This window comes from Oncorhynchus nerka, linkage group LG7 (assembly GCF_034236695.1).
Source record: "Oncorhynchus nerka isolate Pitt River linkage group LG7, Oner_Uvic_2.0, whole genome shotgun sequence".
NCBI classification, from domain to species: domain Eukaryota; kingdom Metazoa; phylum Chordata; class Actinopteri; order Salmoniformes; family Salmonidae; genus Oncorhynchus; species Oncorhynchus nerka.
The window spans coordinates 65,876,289-65,902,135 of NC_088402.1; the positions used below are offsets into that span (position 1 = coordinate 65,876,289).

General features: G+C 41.6%; 2 protein-coding genes across 23 annotated transcripts in view; both read right to left on the reverse strand.

Moving 5' to 3' along the window:
* kif1b (kinesin family member 1B) overlaps positions 1–9,480 on the reverse strand; it is a 111,180-nt gene extending 101,700 nt beyond the window's left edge. For 6 of the 19 annotated variants that reach the window (XM_065020725.1, XM_065020726.1, XM_029664553.2 and 3 more), the window contains exons 1-2: positions 9,180–9,479; positions 7,807–7,970 (exon numbers count right to left, since the gene is read on the reverse strand). In XM_065020725.1, coding sequence (XP_064876797.1) covers positions 7,807–7,912 — 106 coding nt within the window. In that variant the 5' untranslated portion in view covers positions 7,913–7,970; positions 9,180–9,479. Of the gene's footprint in view, positions 1–7,806; positions 7,971–9,179 lie in introns of all 19 variants that reach the window. The other 13 variants (XM_065020721.1, XM_065020724.1, XM_065020723.1 and 10 more) reach the window with 5 other exon arrangements.
* A 1,333-nt stretch (positions 9,481–10,813) lies between these two features.
* Positions 10,814–25,847, reverse strand: part of ube4b (ubiquitination factor E4B, UFD2 homolog (S. cerevisiae)) — a 42,471-nt gene continuing 27,437 nt past the window's right edge. For all 4 annotated transcript variants that reach the window (XM_029664573.2, XM_029664572.2, XM_029664576.2 and 1 more), the window contains 13 exons: positions 25,605–25,803; positions 24,015–24,153; positions 21,946–22,045; positions 21,481–21,608; positions 20,893–20,991; positions 17,813–18,048; positions 17,415–17,541; positions 17,102–17,246; positions 16,864–16,998; positions 15,962–16,153; positions 14,764–14,938; positions 13,438–13,584; positions 10,814–12,476 (listed from right to left, as the gene is read on the reverse strand). In XM_029664573.2, coding sequence (XP_029520433.2) covers positions 12,409–12,476; positions 13,438–13,584; positions 14,764–14,938; positions 15,962–16,153; positions 16,864–16,998; positions 17,102–17,246; positions 17,415–17,541; positions 17,813–18,048; positions 20,893–20,991; positions 21,481–21,608; positions 21,946–22,045; positions 24,015–24,153; positions 25,605–25,803 — 1,890 coding nt within the window. In that variant the 3' untranslated portion in view covers positions 10,814–12,408. The remainder of the gene's footprint in view (positions 12,477–13,437; positions 13,585–14,763; positions 14,939–15,961; positions 16,154–16,863; positions 16,999–17,101; positions 17,247–17,414; positions 17,542–17,812; positions 18,049–20,892; positions 20,992–21,480; positions 21,609–21,945; positions 22,046–24,014; positions 24,154–25,604; positions 25,804–25,847) is intronic.

The window sequence follows — 25,847 nt, forward strand, 5'->3', positions numbered from 1 at the left end:
TGTCCAGACACTTTAAAAATATCCTCTCCTGTTGTCCTGTTTTCCAGTGGTTTGCAGAAGAAGATGTCTTCCTTAATTGACCCCCCATAAACTTAACAGACATATACCAGGAGCTGTGCCAGGCCCACCACGTCTGTTGACTCATCCAGCTGTAACGCATATAATTCACTGGCTTGTATGCGAAGCAGTAATTTTTCAAAACATCTCCTGCCATGTCACGGATGCATCGTGAAACAGTGTTATTTGATGGAGGCGTAGTGTGTATAATTTTTTGGGGCCTTTTCCCCCAGCATTGTCCCAGCCATATCCACGGCAGTAGGAAGAATGAAGTCCTCCACAATAGTATGGGGCTTGGCTGTCCTAGCCACTCGGTAGCTCACCATATAAGACGCTTCTAGTCCCTTCTTATTAATGATATCTGTTGCTTTTATACATGTCTTACTACTTGAAAGTAGTCTTTATTCTCGCAAAAAAAAAAAAAAAAAAAAAACTGCTTTGTTTCTAAACATCTGCACAAGAGTGAAGGTTTCATTGAGTTGTGAGAGTACATTTGCACATATAACACACTGTGGCTGAGGAAAAGCACTACACACAATATAAGTGAACCTCAAATCAATGTCGTCCTCATATTTGCGCCTCTTCGATGGGCCAACGTCCCTGTCTGTTGTTGGGTGCTTTCTGGGCTAACAACAAATGTAAAATTACTGATGCTAGAATTGGAGGCAGAACAACTTGTGCTAACAGGTGCAGGTGTAGTACTGCTGGTAGGAGCAGTTCTACCAGTAGAGCTGGTATGTCTCTCTATGGACACAGGCCGTACTTTTTTAACCATTTTCGAGCAAACGGAATGAGCAGCCACTATGTTTGGCTACATACGGACCGTTAGTGGAATTCCCGTGAGAGAGTAACAGTTAATGTGATTGGATGTTAATTATTTGAGTAGGCTACCTGCATTTGATATTGTGTTATTTCGCTGAACACTAGATGGTTTCATTTTATTTTTGGCAGTGAAACAAGGCTGCTCAGGCGAGAAAAAAAAACCTCACCCAAATGTTTCGCCCCGTTACAAAATATAAACGGACTGTTTGAAAAAGTGATTTAAAAGTTTTTTTAAAAATGCAAATCACATTTTTATTTGGCATACCCCCGAAAGCATTGCGCGTACCTCAGTTTGGAAATACCTGGTGTAGTATATACACATTTGGCTTTACTCAGACAACATACCTGGAACGAGTCAGCTGGCCAATGCTATTTTGAAAGTAAATAGGGAGTGTATTTTGAGGGAACATACTAGTACTTTGACAATATTCTTGCATTCTGCAGTGGAAGAGCATGCACACTAACAGGTACAGAGAACAGTGAGCGGAAACCTGAAGAGTGCATATACAGTCCATTCGGAAAGTATTCAGACCTTGACTTCTTCAACATTTTGTTATGTTACAGCCTTATTCTAAAAATGTATTAAATGATTTCCCCCCCTCAATGTACACACACACTACCCCATAATGACAAAGCAAAAACAGATTGATTTTTTTTTGCAAAAGTATTTACATAAGTATTCAGACCCTTTACTCAGTACTTTGTTGAAGCACTTTTGGCAGGGATTTACAGCATTGAGTCTTCTTGAGAATGACACTTCAAGCTTGGCACACCTGTATTTGGGGAGTTTCTCCCATTCTTCTCTGCAGATCCTCTTGAACTTGGTCAGGATGGATGGGGAGCGACGCTGCACAGCTATGTTCAGTTCTTTCCAGAGATGCTCGATCGGGTTCTGGCTTGGCCACTCAAGGACATTCAGAGACTTGTCCCGAAGCCACTTCTGCGTTGTCTTGGCTGTGTGCTTAGGGTCGTTCTCCTGTTTGAAGGTGAACCTTCACCCCAGTCTGAGGTCTTGAGGGCTATGGAGCAGGTTATCATCAAGGATCTCTGTACTTTGCTCAGTTCAGCTTTTCCTCGATCCTGAAGAGTCTCCCAGTTCCTGCCGCTGAAAAACATGCCCACAGCATGATGATGCCACTACCATTACATTTTTTCTCTTTTTAATTAAAAAAAAAAAGTCCGTTAAGAACAAATTCTTATTTACAATTGACGGCCTTCCCCGACCAAACCCGAACGACACTGGGCCAATTGTGTGCTGCTCTTCCAATCACGGCTGGTTGTGATACAGCCTAGAATCGAAACAGGGTCTGTAGTGACGCCTCTAGCACTGAGATGCAGTGCCTTAGACTGCTGTGCCACTCGGAAGCCCAAGTGACATGACGCTTGGCATTCAGGTCAAAGAGTTCAATCTTGTTTCTCATGGTCTGAGAGTCTTCAGGTGCCTTTTGGCAAACTCCAAGCAGGCTGTCATGTGCCTTTTACTGAAGAGTGGCTTTCTTCTGGCCACTCTACCATAAAGGGCAGATTGGTGGTGTGCTGCAAAGATGGGAGAACCTTCCAGAAGGACAACCATCTCCACAAAGGAACTCTAGAGCTCTGAGTAACCATAAGGTTCTTGCTCACCTTCCTGACCAAGGCCCTTCTCCCACGATTGCTCAGTTTGGCCAGGTGGCCAGCTCTAGGAAGAGTCTTGGTGGTTCAGAACTTCTTCCATTTAAGAATGATGGAGGCAACTGTGTTCTTGGGGACCTTCAATGCTGAAATGGTTAGGTATCCTTCCCCAAATCTGTGCCTAGACTCAATCCAGTCTCGGAGCGCTACGGACAACTCCGTCGACCTCATGGCTTTGTTTTTGCTCTGACATGCACTGTCAATTGTGGGACCTTACATAGACAGGTGTGTGCCTTTCCAAATCATGTTGAATCAATTGAATCAAGTTGTAGAAACATCTCAAGGATGATCACTGGAAACAGGATGCACCTGAACTCAATTTCGAGTTTCATAGCAAAGGATCTGAATACTTATGTAAATAAGGTATGTTTTTAAAAAAAAATTATAAAGTTGCCAACATTTCTAAAAACCTGTTTTCGCTCATTGAAAGCAAGTCTAAGAAGCGGTAGATCTGTTCCGTGTGCACCACTTCTATGCTTCCCGTTCTTAAAATTTTGTTTTTGCATGTTTTACTTTCTGTTTTGTACACCAGCTTCAAAACAGCTGAAAATATATTTAACAGCGTTTTAGATGGAACAAAGACACTATATATGTTTTTGTCACAAAAAAAGAAATTACGTTAACTTCTAGAATTTTTGCAACAAAGAAATGGTGGAGCGATTTCTGCATAGTGAATCTTGATAGGGATATTGCTAGCATGCTCATAGATAGTGCAATGACTGGAAGTCTGTGGGTAATGCTAGTTATTATTGGCTCGCAAAACTACCCCTAACTTCCATCATATAAGACAGAGACATAAAAACAATATTCACAGTTCATCTGACTCTGGGGAAGTAGATAAAGGGCATCATTGCCAAAATCCCAAAGTATCCCTTTAAGCACTGAAGACATGTGAATCTGGTTATGCACATTTAATAGGTTAGCATTAGCCTAGCCCGCACTGTTAGCCTAGCAATAGCATATCAGAGGACCTTCTTTGCTGCAGCAATCAACCATGTTATACAGTACATTTGTAATCTAACACTGTTAGCCTTGCGATAGTGTAGCAGTGAACCTTCTTTGACACCGCCGCAAACCACCACGCTACATATACGAGTGATGGGGGAGGGGGAATAGAACACATGGCTTACATAACAAGACACATGGACCATTGTGAGCAGCACATCTGGCTCATCATTAAGGGTAGGCTTTAAACTCATAAGATCTGTCCACATAGTGTTCTAACGCTAGCTAGTGCCGTAACCCATTTTGTGAAATTTCCGGCTAATTACTTTGGCAATGGTATGTCTGAGCACAGGTCTCCATTGAAAGAGACCTTGCTTAGTATCACCCTGCTCGCAGAGGCCTTGAATTCATCCCCTGCACATTGTATAATCACAGAGGAAAGTAGAGAGGGAGAGTGATGGCACATGCCCTTGACACAGACACAAATGAACACACACCTTGAGGGAGGGTGGCAACAGAATGACAACAATAAGGGGAGCATCACAGCCCAGTAAAAAACACAGCTGCTTTCTCTCAGCAAGCTGACCAGGCTTATCCGTAGACAGACACCCTACTGTAAATCAGGCCTCTCTCCATCCCATTTAAATTACAACTATATCTAAAGGGTAGCAGAAATACAACACAACCGAAGGACATTGAGAATATATATATATATATATATATATATATATATATATATATATATATATATAGAGAGATATATATACACACACACACACGAAAACAGAGCCTGGATTAGAAAAGTCTCAAAGTAGGAATGATAATCTAGAAACAGATTTTTCCTTTTAGATAAGAGTGAATGGACAGGGGTGATCGGGGCACGTATTTAGTGTCTCGGTGTAGGTGTGCTGATCTAGGATCAGGTCCTCCATGTTCTTATTCATTATGATCTAAAAGGCTAAACTGATCCTAGATCAGCCCTGCCTCCTACTCTAAAACACTTGGTTAATTACGGCCCAGATGTTTTCAAGTGGGACTTCTGTAAAATAACAATATGATGGTGCATTGCAGGAAAGAGGTTCATCTTAGCTAAACAATGACATGTCATCCATATACACATGTTGCGGTCTTCAAAACCTGTGCTTCACGTACAACCTCGTAAACAGAAGGAAGGCTTTGTTCAATTGTTCAGTTCTATTCCTTCAGCGCCACAGAGATGATCAAAGAATGCCTTCAATTATGAGAGAAATACCTTCCCAAAACATCAGTGTACAGTGGTAGAACATTCCTCTGTAATGGCTTTCGAGATTTTTGGGAAGGGGCGCATTATATTAGGTAGTGATAGAAGCATCATTATATAGCCCCAACTCAGTGTTTCCCCTATAACAATTGTATAAATAAAATTACAGCATCTTAGGTACATCTTTGTAAGTATTAAGAGGGTTAAATCTCACATCGACAGTTGATGGATAGGGCATAAGCAGAAATGTTCAGTATATTAATGAAGACTGCAGAGAACCTATATTCAATGCTATTTGGCAGAGCTCTTCACACAGCAAAAAAAGCAGTTCTACTAATCTAACATATGGAAATGTTTTAAGATCATCATACCAAGGATCATTTACCTATTGGATTTTGAATTTTAGGATCCCTTTAGGCATAAATATTTGATATAAAATTGCATTTGGCCTTAATGCTATTAGCACAAAGAAACATATTGAATAACAGATTCATACATGGAAAAACAGTCAAAGAAATCTATCAAAAGGAAGTTTGTTCGGTGTCGGTCCTATATCTGAGAGATAAGAAAGATCAGGAAATTACATATATTTTTTAATTTACCAATAATTAACCAATTTGTTTTGGCACTAAACTACTTCCACACATACTTGCATTCATTTTTTAATAAAAAAATAAAAAATAGAGCAAAACAACCGACATATATGCATTTGTGAGAGTCTCACCTTTCCATAGAGGAGTCATATTAGTGTGTAGCCCAAACTGTTCGGACGCTAGACGTTTGTGAGAAGAACGGTTTTCGGGATGTCTCACGGTCTGACAAACACCACTGTAATTCGGCCACCTTCCACCGCAGATGTGGAAGGTTGCCATTGGCAGATTGAGACACAGCCCATGCAACAAAAAAAGAAGAAGATATATCTAGCTTAAACAGACAGATTTTGATGGGGATTTTTTCCCCCAACGCTAATTAGATTTCCGTGGGGGGGCGGACATCGACTCTAGGGGGTTAACCCAATTTTTCAACTGAACCCATATCCACATTTTTAGGCGGTGGTAGGGAGACTCACCTATACAATGTTAGGGAAACACTGAAGTGACCTGCATAAAGGGCATGTTCTCTCATTGGCTGACAGTCTGGACTATGAATGCATGTGGGCCTGCCTGCCATGGGCAAGACAGCATTCTCATTATACCATCTGCAATGGAGTACTGCTCTGCAATCTGTGCATGTGATAGGAAGAGAAGAAAGACTGCTGCAGCCTCCCTCTCCCCCTCTGCTACTCACCCCCCACAAAAAAAACATAGCTCTGCTACACACCACAAGTCACCCAGGGCACCTCGAAGTGTCATTGGCCTAATGAAAAAGCATCAGGATGTGAAGTAAAAGATTCAGGATTCTGCTAAAAGCTTTCCTTTGGATAGGTTTGGTCCTTAGGAAGTGCATGCAAGTGTGGCATTGATGGATGCAATCAACGACCAGCTGGTGTGATTGAAATAACACAAATGACTAAAGGCGACAACTGAACTTCAAGGCAAATCAAAACCAGTTCATGGAACAGGTTGATAAAAGGGTTGTGTTACAAGCTCTGAGTACCAGGTCAATATTATAACAAGGCGTATAACTACCTGACATGAATGAGATGGCGTTTGTCTCATGAGGGTTTTAATGTGCCATTCAAAGACCGGTTTTGGAATAACTATAGTTCACTCAAAAAGTACATTTTAGTATTTTGTTCATTAATCCACTGTTAATAAAATACCATTTTATTTTACATTTCCAGTCAACTTTTCAAGACAGGGCACTTTCAGTACATAGGAAAAAAAATGTGGATGCGTTTGAATGAACTATCCCTTAAAAAAAAAAAATGGTGACCCATAGTCACAAGTGGACATGGTGAATCACTGGCTAAAAACATCCAAAAGGATTTGTAACATTGGATAAATCCAAAATGACTAAATTACTAAGGAGGAAAAAACATGACAGCGACATCTCCTTTTCCAAATAGCACATCTCTATATTCAACATTATAGCGTTATCCTCATTTTCTCTGTGCTAACAGAAATGTGATATTGCTGTGCTGTCACTTGGACCTTAGCTTTGGGCAGCACATTAAATATGCCTGTACAACATCCATCTGAATCATTGATTCCCATTATATGCTATTGGATGGGGACAAATTCCATCTGCTGATACAGCAACTGAATAGCAATTAAGGCCATTTTGTTTGTTTCAACCTCTTGTAGAGAGCGATTTTCTAAATTACAGGAATGCTTATGGTTGAGCTGGTAGCAGCACAGAGGTCCAACTACTCTTCGAAAACAGTTTTGCTTTATATCATAACTGTTGGTTTTTCCATATACTGGAACATCCACTTTGATGTTTCATAGTTTGTCTATTTTCTACATATGAACTGTCCACCTAATATTACAGGGCATGTTCTCAAAACAGTTCTACTGTCTGCCCTCGAAGGTGCACCAAAAGGCTGCGTGGAGTAGAACTTGTGTTTTCTGGAGTATTCCACGTCAACTCGGGGATGACATAACCACACACTCCAGACCAGTGATAAGCACTGCTACCAATATCAAATAGTCCCAACTGTGGGACAAGGCATTGATGAATAGAAAGGGGGAAGAAAGCCCAAAGAGCAGGCTCTGAATGCATCCCAAATGGCACTCTATTCCCTACATAGGAATCTGGTCAAAAGTAGTGCACTATGGTTCCTGGTCAAAAGTAGTGCACTATATGGGGAATAAGGTTCCATTAGGGACACAAACTGTGTCAGAATGGACCAACTCAGCATTTCTCACACTGAGGCTCCTCAGGCATGCATCTCTTTACAAAGAGGAATTCACTCAGAACAGCTTTCCTTCCCTTTTCAGGCTGTTTCTTTTCAACACTGATGCATTCACTTTGTTCATTCTACTGTTTTCAACCAAGACCCCTAAGGTACAGAGCTGGCTTGGGCATGTGGAAACCAATGTGTCATGAAGCTAGATTTGTATCTGTCAAGTGGTCCAAAATATCATGAGGATATCATATATGTGTGTATGTTTGTGTGTGTTACTTACTGGTAGAATTGCCTTGCATCTGAATGATGCATTTTGAGTCCTTGCTTGTCTCTCTCGAGTTAAAGGGACGAACTCGGACAGCGACTTTCACAGACGCCCCAGACATGGCAGCAGTTTAGGACTTTCACCCAGTACCCAGTAGTATGATTCCAAAAATTACTCTCCTGAAGAAAGAAAAACTATTACTTTAGAATTACATACAAATTCAATGCATGTTGTCATAAGTAATAAAGGGATGACTTGTTAGATTCGATACTAGGGGTAAAATAGGTGATAAGGCCACAATGTTGACAAGCTGTTAAATAGCATCACATTTAAATATAATACAAAGCAATTGGAGAAACGACAACAGAAGGTCTAAAGTGGATGTCACTCGTCATTAAAATCTGAAATATTATGCATTTCTCTCAGATTACAAGTATAGGGCACTAAAGGGTCAAATAACGAAACCTAATTCCCGTTATCTCAGTTTGTAGGCCAAATGCTCAGACTAGTTTAGAGGAGCCTACAATATGGCCGACTCATCGCATAGAGGCTACATTATACCGATATGCTACATAAATAAATGTCTGAATAAAAACAGTAGACTGCCTATTAGGTATAGCTATTAGTCTACATACTGACAATTTCATTAGGATTGTTAGTTTGTACAATCTCTAGAAAAGGGCCCAGCATCGACTAGCAGAAATCTGATGTTTTCACCATGTCCTTGCAGTCAGCCATTTACTAGCCGAGGCATACGCCCATGCAATTCTATCTACCATATTTGGTATACGCAAACGCACAGAGACCTGGCTACACATTGAAAAATGTTTAGAAAAAATATTTTCGAAATTTGAAAAGGGCTAGTGGTAAACATTAGAAATTGTTGCAAAGCATTTGGCAACACATACCAAATGTTTGTAAGATTAAGTGAAACAATGTAGGCCCATTACTAAAACCAGCAGATATCGTACTGACGAAATCAAACCTTCTTCCTAGGTTCCTGCCTTTCTAGGGAGTTTTTCCTAGACACGGTGCTTCTACATCTGCCTTGCTTTCTATTTGTGGTTTTAGGACGGGTTTCTGTAGAAGCACTGTGACATCTGCGGATATAAAAATGGCGTTATAAAGACATTTGATTTGAATGGCCTTATGTCGCCGTTCGCGATAATGACTTCACGCGCAGGATATTCGTTTTGGGATCACTTACAACAATACCATCGTGCATAGGTAGTCTATTTGATATCAAATCAGAACAAAGTATTTTAAACGTTTGCGATCAGAATACAACAGATTACTAAATTAATCTTAAGGAAAAGCAACAACAAAAAGTCGCTCGCTCTACAGTAAAAACGGAATGAAATGAAACAGGTCATGTTTATGCAACTTACTTTTGAAGATCGAAACGAAGACTAGAACACCATAGAAAAGTAGAGAAAACAAATAAGCGTTACAATTAAGTATAATATTGTTCATCAGAGTATGCTCGCAAAAAAATGGTCAAGCCCACTTTTATGAAAAACACCCATTATAGCAGTGTTTAAGTCTCCACCAGACAGGCTTCCACTGCATTCGTTGCTTCCTTGATGAGGTTATTTTCCAGTTCAGATGAAAAGCGGTCGTATATCTGCACACAAGCAAAAAAAGAACAGATAGAGTACCTTGATTTACTGAAAAGATTACGTCAACTCCCTTTCGACTAGACTGATTGTCAGTTTGATAAGCCAATGAAATCAGACTAATGCATGAGCAATGCGTTGGGGAGCCAATAGAACTCCACGAAATACGATGGGGCCGTTGCATTTGGCCGTGACGCCATACTGCAGGGTTTCTTACCGCTCCCTGTACCGCTGTCACCGCACTACGAAGGTCTAGACAGGGACCAAAGTGTATAGGCGCCCCCTAACAGGAGAAAGTGTAATTACACAGTAATTCATAGAAATTTTCACAGACATAGATAGACCTTTCCCTACAGACTTAAGCATCTCATGATTTTTCTAATGATTTCACTATAAATCAATTGCATGCGTCTTTGCCCCATCTGATTCTAACAGTCCACAGACATAGGAACTCCAACAGTGTTAATCTGCTAAATTGTAATTATTTGCCTACCTCATGCCTTTTGCACACAATGTATATACTCTTTTTTTAAATAAAAATAAATAAAAAATGTTCTACTGTGTTATTGACTTGTTTATTGTTTACTCCATGTGTACCTCTGTGTTGCTGTCTGTTCACACTGCTATGCTTTATCTTGGCCAGGTCGCAGTTGTAAATGAGAACTTGTTCTCAACTAGCCTACCTGGTTAAATAAAGGTGAAATAAAATAAAAACTGATATGAAGGATTATTGCCCCTGATCAAGAGTGTGATCCTTGAAAAAAATAAAGGCCATGTCACTGAAACAACACTAATAGCTTCTGTAGTATAGTAGTGAGACAGGCAAACCATTTTGTTGCAGCTTTTTAGCCTGGAAAGTAAGGCTCCCCAACACCATCAATGCCTGAACGACCGACTATTATAACTTCATTAAATAATTGTTTATTGTACAGTTGCATAGTATTTATGTATAATTGCTGGACAACTCCTGTACCCTGTAATGCTAGTTAATTACCAGTAGTAATAATCAAGGTGTTTACATACCCTGCCTTCCTACTTATATTTGACAACCAGGCGCGTGGGAAGTGTGTGTTAACATTGTTTAGAAATGGCTCGATTCCAAACTAATTGTAACTTTCATTCAAAGGAATGAAGCAGTATTTGATGATTGTGCTCAAACTTCTTTGAATGTAGAGGAATAGTTTAATACCTTTACACCTATTTGCATTGACATGCTTCGTTTTTTATTTGTTCCAATTGGAAAACAATTACATTACAGTTGCGCATAGGAATTCAATAGATCTATATTATCCAAATGTAATATTATGAAGGTCCATTTCTGTAGATTAATCAATAAACCCATTTTGCTTAATATAATTAAATAACCCATCCCAGTTGAAAAAGTAATTTCAACAATAGCTGTAAACCTGTGTGCATCATCATTTATTTCAATTCAAAGTCCTGGATTCCAAAACAGGTATGTGGGTAAAATAAACAAATTCCTGTACAGTTAAAGGAAAAATCCACTCAAACTATATTGGCATTTTGTTCCATTAGTCAATTGTTGATACAGTCACAAAATGTTTAGCATATCAGCAGTCAAGTTAAGATATTGGACTATCAAGAAGCAAAGTGTCACTTGCCACGTCATGTTGATGCATTTTGCTGAGTAGAGTTTTCCTTTCAGGGCTCAGACGCACAAATAGCATTTGCTGGCAGAGAGCACTTGGCACCTCAACCTAATTTGCAAACTGATTTTACATATAGAAAAACATTGAGATCAACATTTGGTGAGATGTGTGCGAGCCTTAAGTTACAGTTAGCCACTCCCAATTCACTTCCTACCCCTTCGATGTTTGCAGATCCATAAAGTAAATGCAATATACACTACACAGTTAATACCTTTTCAGACCCTTCAGATCGGCAAACTTCGAAGGGTTAGGGCTAAGGAGGAGAGGGACGGAACGAATTGGGTCTGGGCATTTAAGTCAGCAACCTGGGTAAGGATTAAGAAACAGTGAGCTTTGAGAGACCTCTTGATGTGGGAGATGTGTTCCTATATCCTGCTGTGGGAGATGTGTTCCTATATCCTGCTGTGGGAGATGTGTTCCTATATCCTGCTGTGGGAGATGTGTTCCTATATCCTGCTGTTCTTCCAATGGTGTTCATGCTACAAAGATGCTTTATATTGTCTTATGACCGTTCTGCTCCATCGTAAGAGGGTTTGCCATGAGGCGCTTGGGAGGTTTTGAACTATAGGCCATGCAAACAAAAATGTATTCACTCGTCTGTCATCAACAGGGAGACAACCAAACTAACCAACCATACATAATTTAAACTAATGCTTCACTTACCACTTTCATCAAATTAAGCCCACAATTAGTTTTTGTTTGTCTACAAGACAATCTAGCACGTTCATTTCAAGCTACATTTTTAAATATGTATTCTCATTTCCCAAGCCTCGTCAGCAAACGGCACAAGATGTGTGCATGTTGTACTGTAAACTGTATGGTTATGATAAACAATATTGTGAATTAGTTCAGCCACTTTCTTTTCAATGTCTTGTTTAAAGTTTTACCACCAAGACAACCAAAATGTATCCCAATCCTAAATGTATCATCCGTCCCTTCATAAAGCTGAAATGTAATAATTAATCTAACAAAGTATACATAAAGTCACAAAACCGAGGGAAAATAAACAATGAATGAAGAAATGCATTCTGCTGCTAAGACCTGTGACAGCTGCTTATCCTTGCAGTGTTACGTACATATATACACAAAGTCATGAGCACAAACCTTTTAAAAGTCTTAACTTTATTATGTTTCATTTTAGAGCTAAGGGCCTTCAGATGATGACCCGAGAAAATAAGGATAAAGGGAAGAAAAATAAAATCAGGTTTCATTTATTTATCTTGAGTTTTCCCCCCGTTCTTGATGGTATTTACTTCAGGCATGGTGAATTAATGGTGGTAACATCCCTTACTGACGGCGGGGCGGGGGGGTGGGTTGAAGTTGGGCTGTCATTAGAGGAAACGTCCCTGGCCTTGCTTCTCTCTCATCCATGCCTGGATCCTCTCCTTCAGTTCAGGGACTGTGAATAAAGACAATGACAGAGCAGAACGTGAGCACAGACCCATGGGGACCCATATAGTTAATAAAGTGTGCTAGTAGGACATGTTGCCTAAAAGAAAGACTTAAATTCCAACTGTCGAGTGCTGGTCCATTTTATTCATTGATTCATGTTTTTAAGCAAGAGAGTTGAGAAGGGACGGCAGGTAGCCTAGTGGTCAGAGCGTTGGACGAGTAACCGAAAGGTTGCAAGATCGAATCCCCGAACTGACAAGGTAAAAATCTGTCCTTCTGCCCCTGAACAAGGAAGTTAACCCACTGTTCCTAGGAAGTCATTGTTAATAAGAATTTGTTCTTACTTGACTTGCCTAGTTAAATAAAAAAAATTTTAAATGCATCCAATCCAAAACGATTCATGCATATATTATGACAACATTTTGTGAATTTTTTATTTGTTTTGGCCTTCGACAAGGGTTTTTTCAGCAGTTTTTTTCCCACTCAAGGCAAGCCAAAGTTCGGAATCGGAAGTCTACGCCCTTTTGTCCGTGATCGGTTAACAGTAGGGATTCTTCAATTACGTGTTTGTTGTCATTCAACGATAGAAGACCAGTTTTCTTGCACATTTTTCACTTGAGAAATACTGCACCAAACATTCTCCTCTGCAAAAAAATATCAACTTATGACAATTTATTGAGATATCTTAAATTCATTATTTTGAGGAAGTGTTTTCTGGCTACGGTGTTACATGATGAATGAACAGTACTACTACTGTATTGTTGTTTTTCAGTCGAAGGGTGTATGCGAGCACACTCGTTCGGTTCACCAAGCCTTTAGAAGTCTCAATTTTCCGTTGGTAACATTTGTTTCAAGTGGGTACTTGCTTTTCCTCATATATCAAACTAACATCTTGTACTGCAGGCTATGAGTATAGGGAGTTGCAATTTAAGTGGATATGACTTTGATACCGGTGTGTGCACACATACGTGACTCCAGCATGCTTTCGTTGAGCGGCTGTCTGTTGAAGGGGTCAGTGGGGGAGTTGAGAAGGTGGCGGAGGATGATGGCTCGGTCCATGATGTTCCCAGAGGGCAATATCACAGGGTCTGTCATTAGGGTGTCCATCAGAGGATCTGTGGAAACAAACACACACAAATGTAATGTACCTTCAATTATGTATTTATTTGCCTTCGTTGTAGCCCTCCCATTTACGCAACATTACGTTGTGTATATTAAATGTGATATGCACAAATAAAAATATAGAAATTTGCCTTGAGCTGTGTAAAAGTATTCCTACCAGGATGTGAGAGAACAATGTTGTGTCGTGTTTGAATGAGGTGTTGAAAAATACATTAATTAAATTCAGCAAAAATCGACACACTTTCCTCTCTTCAGACAGTGTTTTTACGCACTCTGCAAGTATATTTCCATGCATGTGTCTGCATTCTCAAATCAAAGCATTGATGTCTCGGAAACACATGCAAGGAAATCATGAAGACGATTAAATTAGCTTACAATTAAACGCTGGGTCCTATCTGATTCAAAAGGATTGGGTTAAATACAACTGACTAGGCATCCCCCATTCCCTTATATTGAAATCTTGAGTTTGCCGTCTGAGGGTTTTATACATGTTACACACTTAAAAATAAAACTTGAGGGTTTTCTTTAACCCGGGACAGTTAGTTGACACCTCAGATCCACAGAAGACGCAATCTCAATTGCACTCCACACTGCCATGTCCCACCTGGACAAAATTAACACCTAAGTGAGAATGCTGTTCATTGACTACAGCTCAGCGTTCAACACCATAGTGTCCTCAAAGCTCATCACTAAGCTAAGGACCATGGGCCTAAACACCTTCCTCTGCAACTCGATCTTGGACTTCCTGACGGTCCGCCCCCAGGTGGTAAGGGATGGCAACAACACATCTGCCACACTGATCCTCAACACGGGGGCCCCTCAGGGGTGCGTGCTTAGTCCCCTCCGGTACTCCCTGTTCGCCCACGAAAGTTTGCCGCCGACGACAACTGTAGTAAGCCTGATGTCCGACAGATACTCAAAAAGTTCTACAGCTGCACCGTTGAGAGCATCCTGACTGGTATGGCAAATGCGTGGCATCTGACCACTATGTACTACAGAGGGTAGGGCGTACGGCCCTCACTAGAGTACTTGCATTGACCCCCCCCCCTTACTGGGACGTTGCATCCAAATGAACATACCGCTGCTGTCAGGGGCAATTAGTAACAACCAAATAAATAAAGATTTCAAACACTAGAAGTGAAGTTTGAACATTGCAAAGTTTGAACACTTGCCTTTAAACTCGTCAGGTGCGTCACTGTAGTCCATTTCGGACTGAGAGTTCCTTGCGACAATCTCCTCCACCTTCTCCGATAGTAGCTTGAATTTTTCAATGGCGATGGTAGACTTGATGCCGGCTTTCGTCATCTTGGAAATAACTTCCTCAAAGAGTTCTTGACTGTACGACCGCTGGAAAGGGAAGAGAAAGAACACCATGTAAGCCTGGGTGTATTTATTACCACACACCACAGCAAAACGTTTTGCAACGGAAAAACAAAAATAAATGTTTCTTATTGGACAAATTCAGGAAGATGCCGCCCAGTTTTGCACCGTTTGCTTCTATTTGGTTCCTAGTAAATATAATTACCTTTTGAAGGAATTATCACTGAGAGGCTTTGGGATGTGAGTGTGTCATTCTACCAAATGATTACAAAATAGCAGAGGTGCATGGAGATGGCAGCCTCCATGTACTTAACACAAATTCCGTGTTTGCTTAGTCCGCCTTATCGTACATTGCTCTGTTACCTTTTTTTGTATCTTCATTATACATGAACCGAAATTGAAAAACCTCAAAAGTATATTGTTCTCTCTCCACCACCCTCCTTCCACCACCCACCCTCTCCATTCTACCCTCCCTCCCTCCCCATCCCTTTACTCTACCCTCCCTCCCTCCCCATCCCTTTACTCTACCCTCCCTCCCTCCCCACTCGACCCTCCCTCCCTCCCTCCCCACTCTACCCTCCCTCCCCACTCTACCCTCCCTCCCTCCCTGCCTCCCCACCTGCCTCCCCACTCTACCCTCCCTCCCTGCCTCCCCACTCTACCCTCCCTCCCTACTCTACCCTCCCTCCCTGCCTCCCCACTCTACCCTCCCTCCCTGCCTCCCCACTCTACCCTCCCTCCCTGCCTCCCCACTCTACCCTCCCCACCACCCACCCTCCCTGCCTCCCCACTCTACCCTCCCCACCACCCACCCACCCTCCCTCCACCACCACAACCACCACCACCCTCCCCACCCACCCTCTGGGTTCAATTACTTAATCTTTTCAAATAATTTGACGGTTTGCTTGAGCCTGCCTGGAGTGCCAGATGGGTGAGGTTAGCAGTGTGGGGACTTTTCTATTGGTTTATTAAACAAGGCAAGCACAGATAAAGTGTTTGAATCAATTTCCCAATTGTTTGAAAGCCAGGTGTGCTACTACTACAGTTTACCTGGTCGTCGGCGATGGCCTTGGCAAAGCGGGCACAGTCAAGTTGCAGGTAAATGTCAGTAAGCTGGTCCAGGAGCTTTTTGGGCTCAAAACCATACTTCTCTGGGTTCTCCACCTTCAGGTCCCGGCACTTCGGCCCGCAAAGCTGCTGGAGGTTAAAGTTCAGCATGGCTGCCAGACGAGGCCCCAGCTCCTGGAATGCACAGAGCAGCGAGTTAGGTCACCAGGAAAAATATTGTCTGCATCCATGAATAGGAGTTGTTTATGGTTACTGTTGAAGTAGGCTTTATACAGTAATATGTATCACTTTGCCATCCCTCCCATGCTGCTGCACAGTAATGTTCTATTGTTGGCAGAAAAAGAAAAGGGAATGATGACCACCACTAACTAAATAAAACACTTCGTTTTTGTGAGGCTTACTTTTCCCACCATGGCACTCTTGAAGAAAATGGATGAAGGCAGATACCAAGCACAAACGAGTTGGTTTGTTTTCATGTTTTTAAATATTTATCGAAATATGTTTAAAATTAAGGCTTTTTAAAATTAAGAATCTTTTTCAAATCAACAAGTGCCTTGAAGTAAAAATAAGCACACAATACATTTTTCAGTTTATTAAGTGGTTACCATCATTCCCCTTTTTCTGCCAGTCATAGACTACCCTTTTCAAAGAGCACCTCCACAGCCTTCGTTTTTAACCCATTTGAGCACACCAGCAAAAAAAATATACTGTCAATGTTTTAATTGGCTGCTGTGTGGGGGCTGTTGACAACCAGTAAAAGTCATTCTCACCTCATATTTGTCAAATACAACATTTGCAAACTATGTTTTTGCGCCCATTTATCCCTTTATAGACTGGAAAGTATGAGTAAAATATGTTTGATCCCTGGTCAGAGTGGTACTTACGGGCCGGAGGAAGGGCTTCTGGACCTGCTTGGTAAGGATATGGAACATGTCAACAGTCTCTGTGGCCAGTGCCAGGTAGGAGCGCGACACCCGCTCGTCCTGGGTCAGCTGGGACTGGCGGCTCTGCTGCTGCTCCTGAGGGAGAAAGAGTCGTTAGGAATTATAAAGGCGCTTTGTAACACGTTAATATGCGCTTCGTAATGCGTTCATGTTTTCCCCCCGGTAATTCCGTACTGACCCTGGGAAGCAGATCCCACTGCTCCTTGTTCTTCATCTCCTCCTGGACCTCATGGATGCGCTTTAGGGACTCCAGGCTCTCGTCCAGCAGGAAGGTGGTGTCGTTGATCAACATGTTGATGTAGCGCACAAACTGCTTGCCAGAACTAAGGGGAATAGACAGATTGATTCACTAACTAGGAGGCCTTCGGAAGCCAGTCGAAGTCACACAAACTGAGTCGGAGTACATTTTACATGTAGCATTCAGCATGACTGGATTTATTAGTATTTATTAGCTGACGATACCTATTAAGTTGTGATTCGAGCCCACTTACTTGAACTCCTCCAGGAATGTGCCGTGGTGGCCCATGTTCTGCCAGAGGCTCTTGAAGATGGTGCTGATGTGGTAGCGGATGGTGAACTTATCGTAGAACTCGCTGGTGGCACCGGTGTGCTCCACATCTGTGGAAAGGAAGGCACACAAGAGTCAGTTGCATGTGAGAATCAGTGCACTTGACTCTACTCTAATAGTTTTTGCACACTACTGAGTGGAGCCAAGTTGAGCCGTACTGTGATGGTGTGTTACACACCCACTATAGTTGATGGAACCATTCTGGAAAGAAGAAAATATCCAAGCCAGCACAATAAAAAGTTTGTGTTCATGCAAAAGTGTTAAAATTGCGCAATGTGTCTAGTTCTGCCCCTCCCGGAATGCTGCACCAAGTAGTCACACCTGTGTAGAACTTCATGAGGGCCGGGACCAACTGTTTGACGGACAGGGGGTGGTTCTCCATCATCTCGGAAAAGCGCTGGGTGCGCAGCTGCACCGCCGGGTTGGTGACAAAAAGCACTTCCACCAGCTTGGCGATCAGGTAGGGGTTCCGGATGTAGTTCTGACTGCAGATGAACACCACCAGAAAAGTGACAATGTCCTGGACGCAGGGCTCATACAGGACCTGAGGGGAATACCTGGCGGAGGATAGAAAGGGGAGGCTAACAGTCAGTCAAGAGCAATTTTCACAGAAGATACCTTTTCAAAAAATACATGTAATTTTATATTACCCCCATTCAAACAGCCCCACTTAGAAATGTCATTGTTTTTTAAAGAAAAGCACATTTTGTGTCCATTAAAATAACACCAAATTGATCATACAGACATTGTTAATGTTGTAAATAACTATTGTAGCTGAAAACGGCAGATTTTTTATTGAATATCTACATAGGCGTACAGAGGCCCATTATCAGCAACCATCACTCCGGTGTTCCAATGGCACTTTGTGTTAGCTAATCCAAGTTTATCATTTTAAAAGGCTAATTGATCATTAGAAACTCTTCTGCAATTATGTTAGCACAGCTGAAAAAGGTTGTGCAGATTTAAAGAAGCAATAAAACTGGCCTTTAGACTAGTTGAGTATCTGGAGCATCAGCATTTGTGGGTTCGATTACAGGCTCAAAATGGCCAGAAACAAAGAAGTTTCTTCTGAAACTCGTCAGTCTATTCTTGTTCTGAGAAATGAAGGCTATTCCATGCGAGAAATCGCCAAGAAACTGAAGATCTCATACAACGCTGTGTACTACTCCCTTCAGAGAACAGCGCAAACTGTCTCTAACCAGAATAAAAAGAGGAGCGGGAGGCCCCGGTGCACAACTGAGCAAGAGGACAAGTATATTAGTGTGTCTAGTTTGAGAAACAGACGCCTCACAAGTCCTCAACTGGCAGCTTCATTAAATAGTACCCGCAAAACACCAGTTTCAACGTCAACAGTGAAGAGGCGACTCCGGGATGCTGGCCTTCTAGGCAGAGTTGCGAAGAAAGAGCCATATCTCAGACTGGCCGATAAAAATAAAATATTAAGATGGGCAAAAGAACACACATACTAAACAAAAATAAAACGCAACATATAAAGTGTTGGTCCCATGTTTCATGAGCTGAAATAAAAGATCCCAGAAATTGTCCATAAGCACAAAATGCTTATTTCTCTCAAATTTAGTGCACAAATGTTTACATCCCTGTTAGTGAGCATTTCTCTTTTGCCAAGAAAATCTATCCACCTGACAGGTGTGGCATATCAATAAGCTGATTAAACAGCATGATCATTACACAGATGCACCTTCTGCTTTGGACAATAAAAGGCCACTTTAAAAAGTGAAGCTGTCACAACACCATGCTATAGATGTCTCAAGTTGATGGAGCGTGCAATTGGAATGCTAACTGCAGGAATGTCCACCAGAGCTATTGCCAGAGAATTTAATGTTGAACGTTAGAGAACTTGGCAGTGAGTCCAACCGGCCTCACAACCGCAGTCCATGTGTCACCACACCAACCCAGGACTTCCACATCGGACTTCACCTGCAGGATGGTCATAAATGAGCCACCCGGACAGCTGATGAAACTGGGTTTGCACAACTGAAGAATTTCTGCACAAACTGTCAGAAACCATCTCAGGGAAGCTCATCTGCGTGCTCGTCATCCTCACCAGGGTCTTGACCTAACTGCAGTTCGGCATAGTAACCGACTTCAGTGGACAAATGCTCAACTTTGATGGCCACTGGCATGCTGGAGATGTGTGCTCTTCAGGGATGAATCTCGGTCTCAAATGTACCAGGCAGATGGCAGACATTGTATATTGCGTCGTGTGGGCGATCTGTTCGCTTATGTCAACGTTGTGAGCATAGTGGCGGTGGGTTTATGTTATGGGCATGCATAAGCTACGGACAATAAACACAATTGCATTTTATCAATGGCAATTTGAATGCAGAGATACCGTGATGAAATTCATCCGCTGCCATCACCTCACATTTCAGCATGATGATGCACGGCCCCATGTCGCAAGGATCTGTACACAATTTCTGTAAGCTGAAAATGTCAGTTCTTCGATGGCCTGCATACTCACCAGACATGTCACCCATTGAGCATGTTTGGGATGCTCTGGATCGATGTGTACAACAGCATGTTCCAGTTCCCGCCAATATCCAGCAACTTTGCACAGCCATTGAAGAGTGGGACAACATTCCACAGGCCACAATCAACAGCATGATCAACTCTATGCGAAGGAGATATGTCGCGCTGCATGAGGCAAATGGTGGCCACGCCAGATACTAGCAGGTTTTCTGATCCACACCCTTTACTTTTCTGAAAAGGTATCTGTGACCAACAGAAGCATATCTGTATTCCCAGTCATGTGAAATCCATAGACTAGGGCCTAATGAATTTATTTCAATTATATGAAATGTGAAATTCTTGAATATTACATTTATATTTTTGTTCAGTGTACATTTTTTCAGCGGGTATACCCCCTTTTATACATATTGTGTAACCAGCCATTTGGGAGGGGTGTTGTTAAAAACCAATGAATCTTTCCTTGATTCCTCTCGCTACCTCTCTGCTCGCCACTTCCTCAAAACGCATTGGTGGAGAAGGTCAGAGGGAAGGGACCTTGGATCCCCTCCTGCATTGCGGTTTAAGAAAGAGGTGAGGAGAGCGTACGCAAGAATCAAGGGGGAGAGTAATTGAGAAATTCAGAGGAAGCTTGTCCAGGGATGAAGAGGATGGTCCTCCTCATGTATTTATTAATAAAGGAAAGAGAATGGAGAGAGCCAGGAGTTTCTCCAGGTCGGGTCACATGGTCAGGAAATCCTCTTGGCCCTACTCTTGCCACATCCCTTTGAAGTTAACAATTCTCCAAGAAATGTATAAAACATGGAACTAATCACTTGCTTTAGGTAAAACAGGGTAAATGGACACATACAATCCAACTCTTGGGTATTTGTCTGGCCTTGTACTATGCAATTATAATCGATCTGTCGACTTACTGCACAACGAAAAGCAGGAACTCGGCCACATCTTCAATGTAAAACTCCGGCAGAGCAGCAAAGCTTTTGGGAATCTCCGGATTCAGCGGTAGACTCATGCTGCAACAAAGGGAAGGAAGGAATATGAGTTTTTGATCCACTTTATGCATGTCAAACAATACAAACAATAACAAAGATAAATCTAATAAACATTTAAATAATATCATTATCAGTTTAGTAAAAAAGTTGCATCCCTCAGTTTAAAAGGGATTGTGCCAGATCTTGTCAACAAAGCCCTTTTTCTACTTACCCATGGATAACATTTTCATGCCTGCGTGCAGTATTAAGGCAGTTGCTAACTAGAGCTAGCGTAATTGGTAACTAGCTTTAAGACAATGACTGGTTCGCAAAACTACCTTCAACTTCCTTCAAACTGCATGAAGAGACGAACATGGTATCGATGAATTCATCTGACTGGTTAGGTAGAAAAAGAGCATAATTGCTCAAATCTCACACCATCCCTTTAATTATGACAGATATGACGTAAAGTAGGCTATGAACTCATATTGCAGCATTAAAACAGTTCCTGATTGTGGCAGAGTGTCTTACTGTGGGTAGGCGGGATCCACCATGCGTAGGATGAGCTGAATGACCATACTGTAGAACTGCAGACATCTGCGTAAAAGGTTCTCATCCAGAAGCCCTGCGTCGGCACAGGCTTTGGAGCGCACCAGTTTCTGTCAAGGCCAAAGATCAAAGATAGAAAAGTTTCTGGTGAATATTGTCGTTAACTCATGACACGAGTTGAAATTATTTATTTTCTTATTCGCAACACTAATTTCAGTAAAAAAAAAAATCTAAGATATGAACCAAAACGGATGATTCGGAAAACAAACTATGACGACACGGGATTGGAATAGAAAATAGATTTTACACACTTAAAATTTACCAAAACATTATCACGTATGACAAGCAGAACACAAGCAGATGAGAGAGTGGATTAAGTCCTTTCAGCCTGAAAACAGTGGGGGGAGATTTAAAAAATAATTAATTAAGAAAAATGTCTTAGCAAACTTTGAGCTGGGTTTTGCATCTCTTTAGCATCTCTCGGTGACGGCTGGCCAGCGGAGAGTCCTTCCACTGGCTCTCACTGTTCTTCAGCTCCTCCACGGTCCTGCCATGCCAAACAAAACAGGGTCGCATTCATTAGTATTCAAAACATCTCACAACGGATAACAAAAACAAGCAACTTCAGCTTGTCGCTCCCCGTTTAAGTCAATGTTCTTAACGTTGAGAGCATAGTGAATTACAATCCAGCCTTCATATACTCACTAATACATTACATACACACCTTAACACAATGAAATAATTTCCACTCATAGGCCAATAATGTATCAAATGATCACCAATGAAACGTAACAATGAGCTCCTCACTAATGTATGAACACATTTACATTTTGATATTTCACTGGTTGGAGACCACCACATTACATTTATTACAAGTACTAAAAAAACAAAGCCAATATCTTATATATTTTTAAAACTCTGAAGCCAAATCTCTCTAAAAACTCCTTTCTTGAGATGGACATCTATATTCTATGGTCTCATGTAGTCGTCATTGGGTCTGAAAATTGGAGTCCGGTCTTACCCAAGCCTGGTGAGCTGAAGCCCCAAGCCCAGGCCTGATCCAACATCACAGAAATGTAAAGAGCCCGAACCCCCCCCCAAAATGCAGTATTTCTCAAAAACAGCATATTGATTTAAACTGGTGTTGAGAACAATGTGGTGGAGGTGGGCAGCAGTGGAGTGAGGAGACGAGGAAACAGCCCTCGACTTAGAAATGCGATGAGAAAACTCACCTTAGCCTTAGTTATGATCAACTGAATAACTTAAATATTGGAATAGGTTATAGGCTAATGCAAATGAAGGTATGTATTAAATGGTTTCTTACTGGAACTCCCAAAGTCATATCCAACCATTTTAATACATTTAAAGCAATAGCCGTGTGTGGCCAACTTGGTATTTCAGCACCGTTTTGATTGGGTCAGCGCCATCAAGCTGCTTTGAGGCAAGTGTGGGGACTCGTCGTGATAACATAAAAATAAACAGATTTTTCACAGACTTTGCATTATATTTGGTTACAATTAGGCTGTAAAAATGTTAGCTAAGTGAGCTGAGTGCTCATGATCATTTTCAGTCTAGTTTGCTCATATATCGAACAGAAATATATTTTTTTAAAACACAGCATGCCACAATTTCAAAGATTTTACTGAGTTACAGTTACATAGGGAAATAAATTCATTAGGCCCTAATCTATCGATTTCACATGAACAGGCAGGGGCGCAACCATGAGTGGGCCTGGGAGGGCATAGGCCCAGCCAACCAGAATTCGTTTTTCAACACAAAAGGGCTTTATTACAGACAGAAATACTCCTCAGTTTCATAAACTGTCTGGGTTGCTGGTCTCAGACGATCCCGCAGGTGAAGAAGCCGGGTGTGGAGGTCCTGGGCTGGTATGGTTACACGTTGTGAGGTCGGTTTGACGTACTGCCAAATTCTCTAAAATGTTGGAGGCGGCTTATGGTAGAAAAATTAACATTCAATTCTCTGGCAACAGCTCTGGTGGACATTCCTTCAATCAGCATGCCAATTGCACGCTCCCTTAAAACATATGGCATTGTGTTTTTTATCTTTTTGTTCAGTGTATATCAGCACTGATCAGATCATTTTGCTAGCATGTTATGTAGCTTAAGGGGATTTTACTCTTCAATTCCATAGTAGCCTATACTCCTGGCCAAAAGCCTGATAATCAATGTGACTGAATCTCCTTTTAAATATATGGTTAATTGATCTCTGGCTGGGAAAATAAGTGGTGGTAGCTCATCTATTCTTCTACTCATCTGTCACTGATCATAAACATTTAGCATGTAATAACGTAGCTTAAATCAGGTGTATAATTTTGCTATAGGCAACTCCAAAAGCCTGCATAGGTTGTGAAATATGAACACAAGCCTCACATGCTTTTGAGAATATAGATTGCTATTAAGTAACGCCGGGCCCTGTCGGGCTGAAAATGACAACTAGACCCAGGTTGTTTGGGTGGCTGTGGCCACTTGTCCTCGTGTGTGTGTGTGTGAGTGTACCTGTTGAGCTCGCGGATGGCTCTCAGTCTGCGGATGTAGCGTCGGCAGCCCGGTAGGATGGACAGGTGGTGGGTGTGCAGTGTCAGAAAGAAACACTCTGTGGGGAACTTGGGCTCAGAGAACTTGGAGGGGTCGTTGTCTGTCAACAAAAACAATTAGGAAACTTTCAGGTAGGTGAATGGCACATCCAGTTTGTCAATTTGGCAGGTAATCCTAATAATAACTAGATGGTAATTTTGTAATTTTCCATGAAATAACGGTGACCTCCTTCAGATCTTTAAAACTATTTTTGTGGTAGTTAAAGTTTGAAACGTTTTACTTTAGTGAAATATAGTCAACTTTAAATATATACAAATATCTGGTTTGATTACTTTGACTACTAGATCACATACAACCAGACTCAGACTACTACACTTTTACTCAAAGAATCAGAAAAGATTTTGCTATCATTTTGGGGGAGAAATATGATGGTGAATCTAGTGGAAGAAGTTTAAAAGTTTGTTAGTGTTGAAACATGTATGCTGGTGTAGTAGAGGGAGTGACTTTTATAAATAGTTGATCGTAGCCTTCAGTAGAAGTAGTAACTAATTAGTCGCAATGTAGTTTTTAGCAGCGGTATGGTTAAGCGTTACCAGCTCCACAATTCACTGTAAGCGCATACGGAAGAGTGGGCCTAAATGTAACACGGGTCAATTGTAGGGTTACAGTTGTGGTAAAATGACACCCTACCTCAAAAACGCCATCCCCTCTGTGAACTTTCCCCCACTGCTACACATTTTTCCAGAGGAAACACTGCTCTACATGCAGTTTGAAGGAAGTTTAAGGTATCTTCACAGGTACACTAGCTATTCTCATAGACTTGCATTGGTGGTAATGCTAGTTAGAAACTTACTACAAACTGCACGCAGAGACATAAAAATGGTATCCATGAGTTCATCTGACTAGGTAAGCAGAAAAAGGGCTTGATTGGCAAAATCTCGCACTATCCCTTTAAAAAGTGTCTCACAGCTAAACACATTTTTTTGGAGTGGCGGCAATGATTTAGCAGCGGCGAGGCAACACTGAATATGTAGAAATCACTCCGCCATTGCCTGGTTGCTAAAAGTAAACAAAATTGTAACTTGAGGAGAGAAAGCATAGAAACAGTGCACATAGAACAGATCTACCGCTTATCAGACTTGCTTTCAATGTGAATAATAGATTGACAACTAACATTTCTATGTGAATATGGTCAGGACGCACACAAAGCAACTTCAAAAATGCACTATGGAAGTTCAGTTGATAATTGCAACTAAACCACACAAATTCTTCATTTTTTTCAAATACTTTAACTGCATATGATTGAGCTTGTCTGGCACAAAAGAACCAATGGAAGTCCCAAAAGTGCAAACCCCATCCTCATGACACTCCAGGTTAAACATTTGAAAGAAAACAAATACCACATTAACCTAGGTGTGATCAACTATAACTCATTATAGTCATTGTTAATACTATGACGTCGATGGTGGTGTCCACATAGATAAAGGGCAGACAAATTGTTCCATTCGAATACATAGAGGCTCTGTTATATTATCTACGGTGTCCACTCACACATCTCGGCCAGCCAGGTCTTGAGCTCTTCCATGGTGGCCTTGAGCCGGGTCTCCTCGGGGCTGACTTGCAGGCGGCAGCTGGGGTGGAAGATATAATAGGGGTCCACCGTCTCCAGCTTGATCTTCATGCTCAGCTGCTGCAGCACCGACAGGAAGTTGATCATGAAGCCATCTGTGGACACCAGCTTGTCGTCCGTCTGCGAAAGGATGAGGGGAGAAAGGGAAGAGAAAAGGGAAGAGA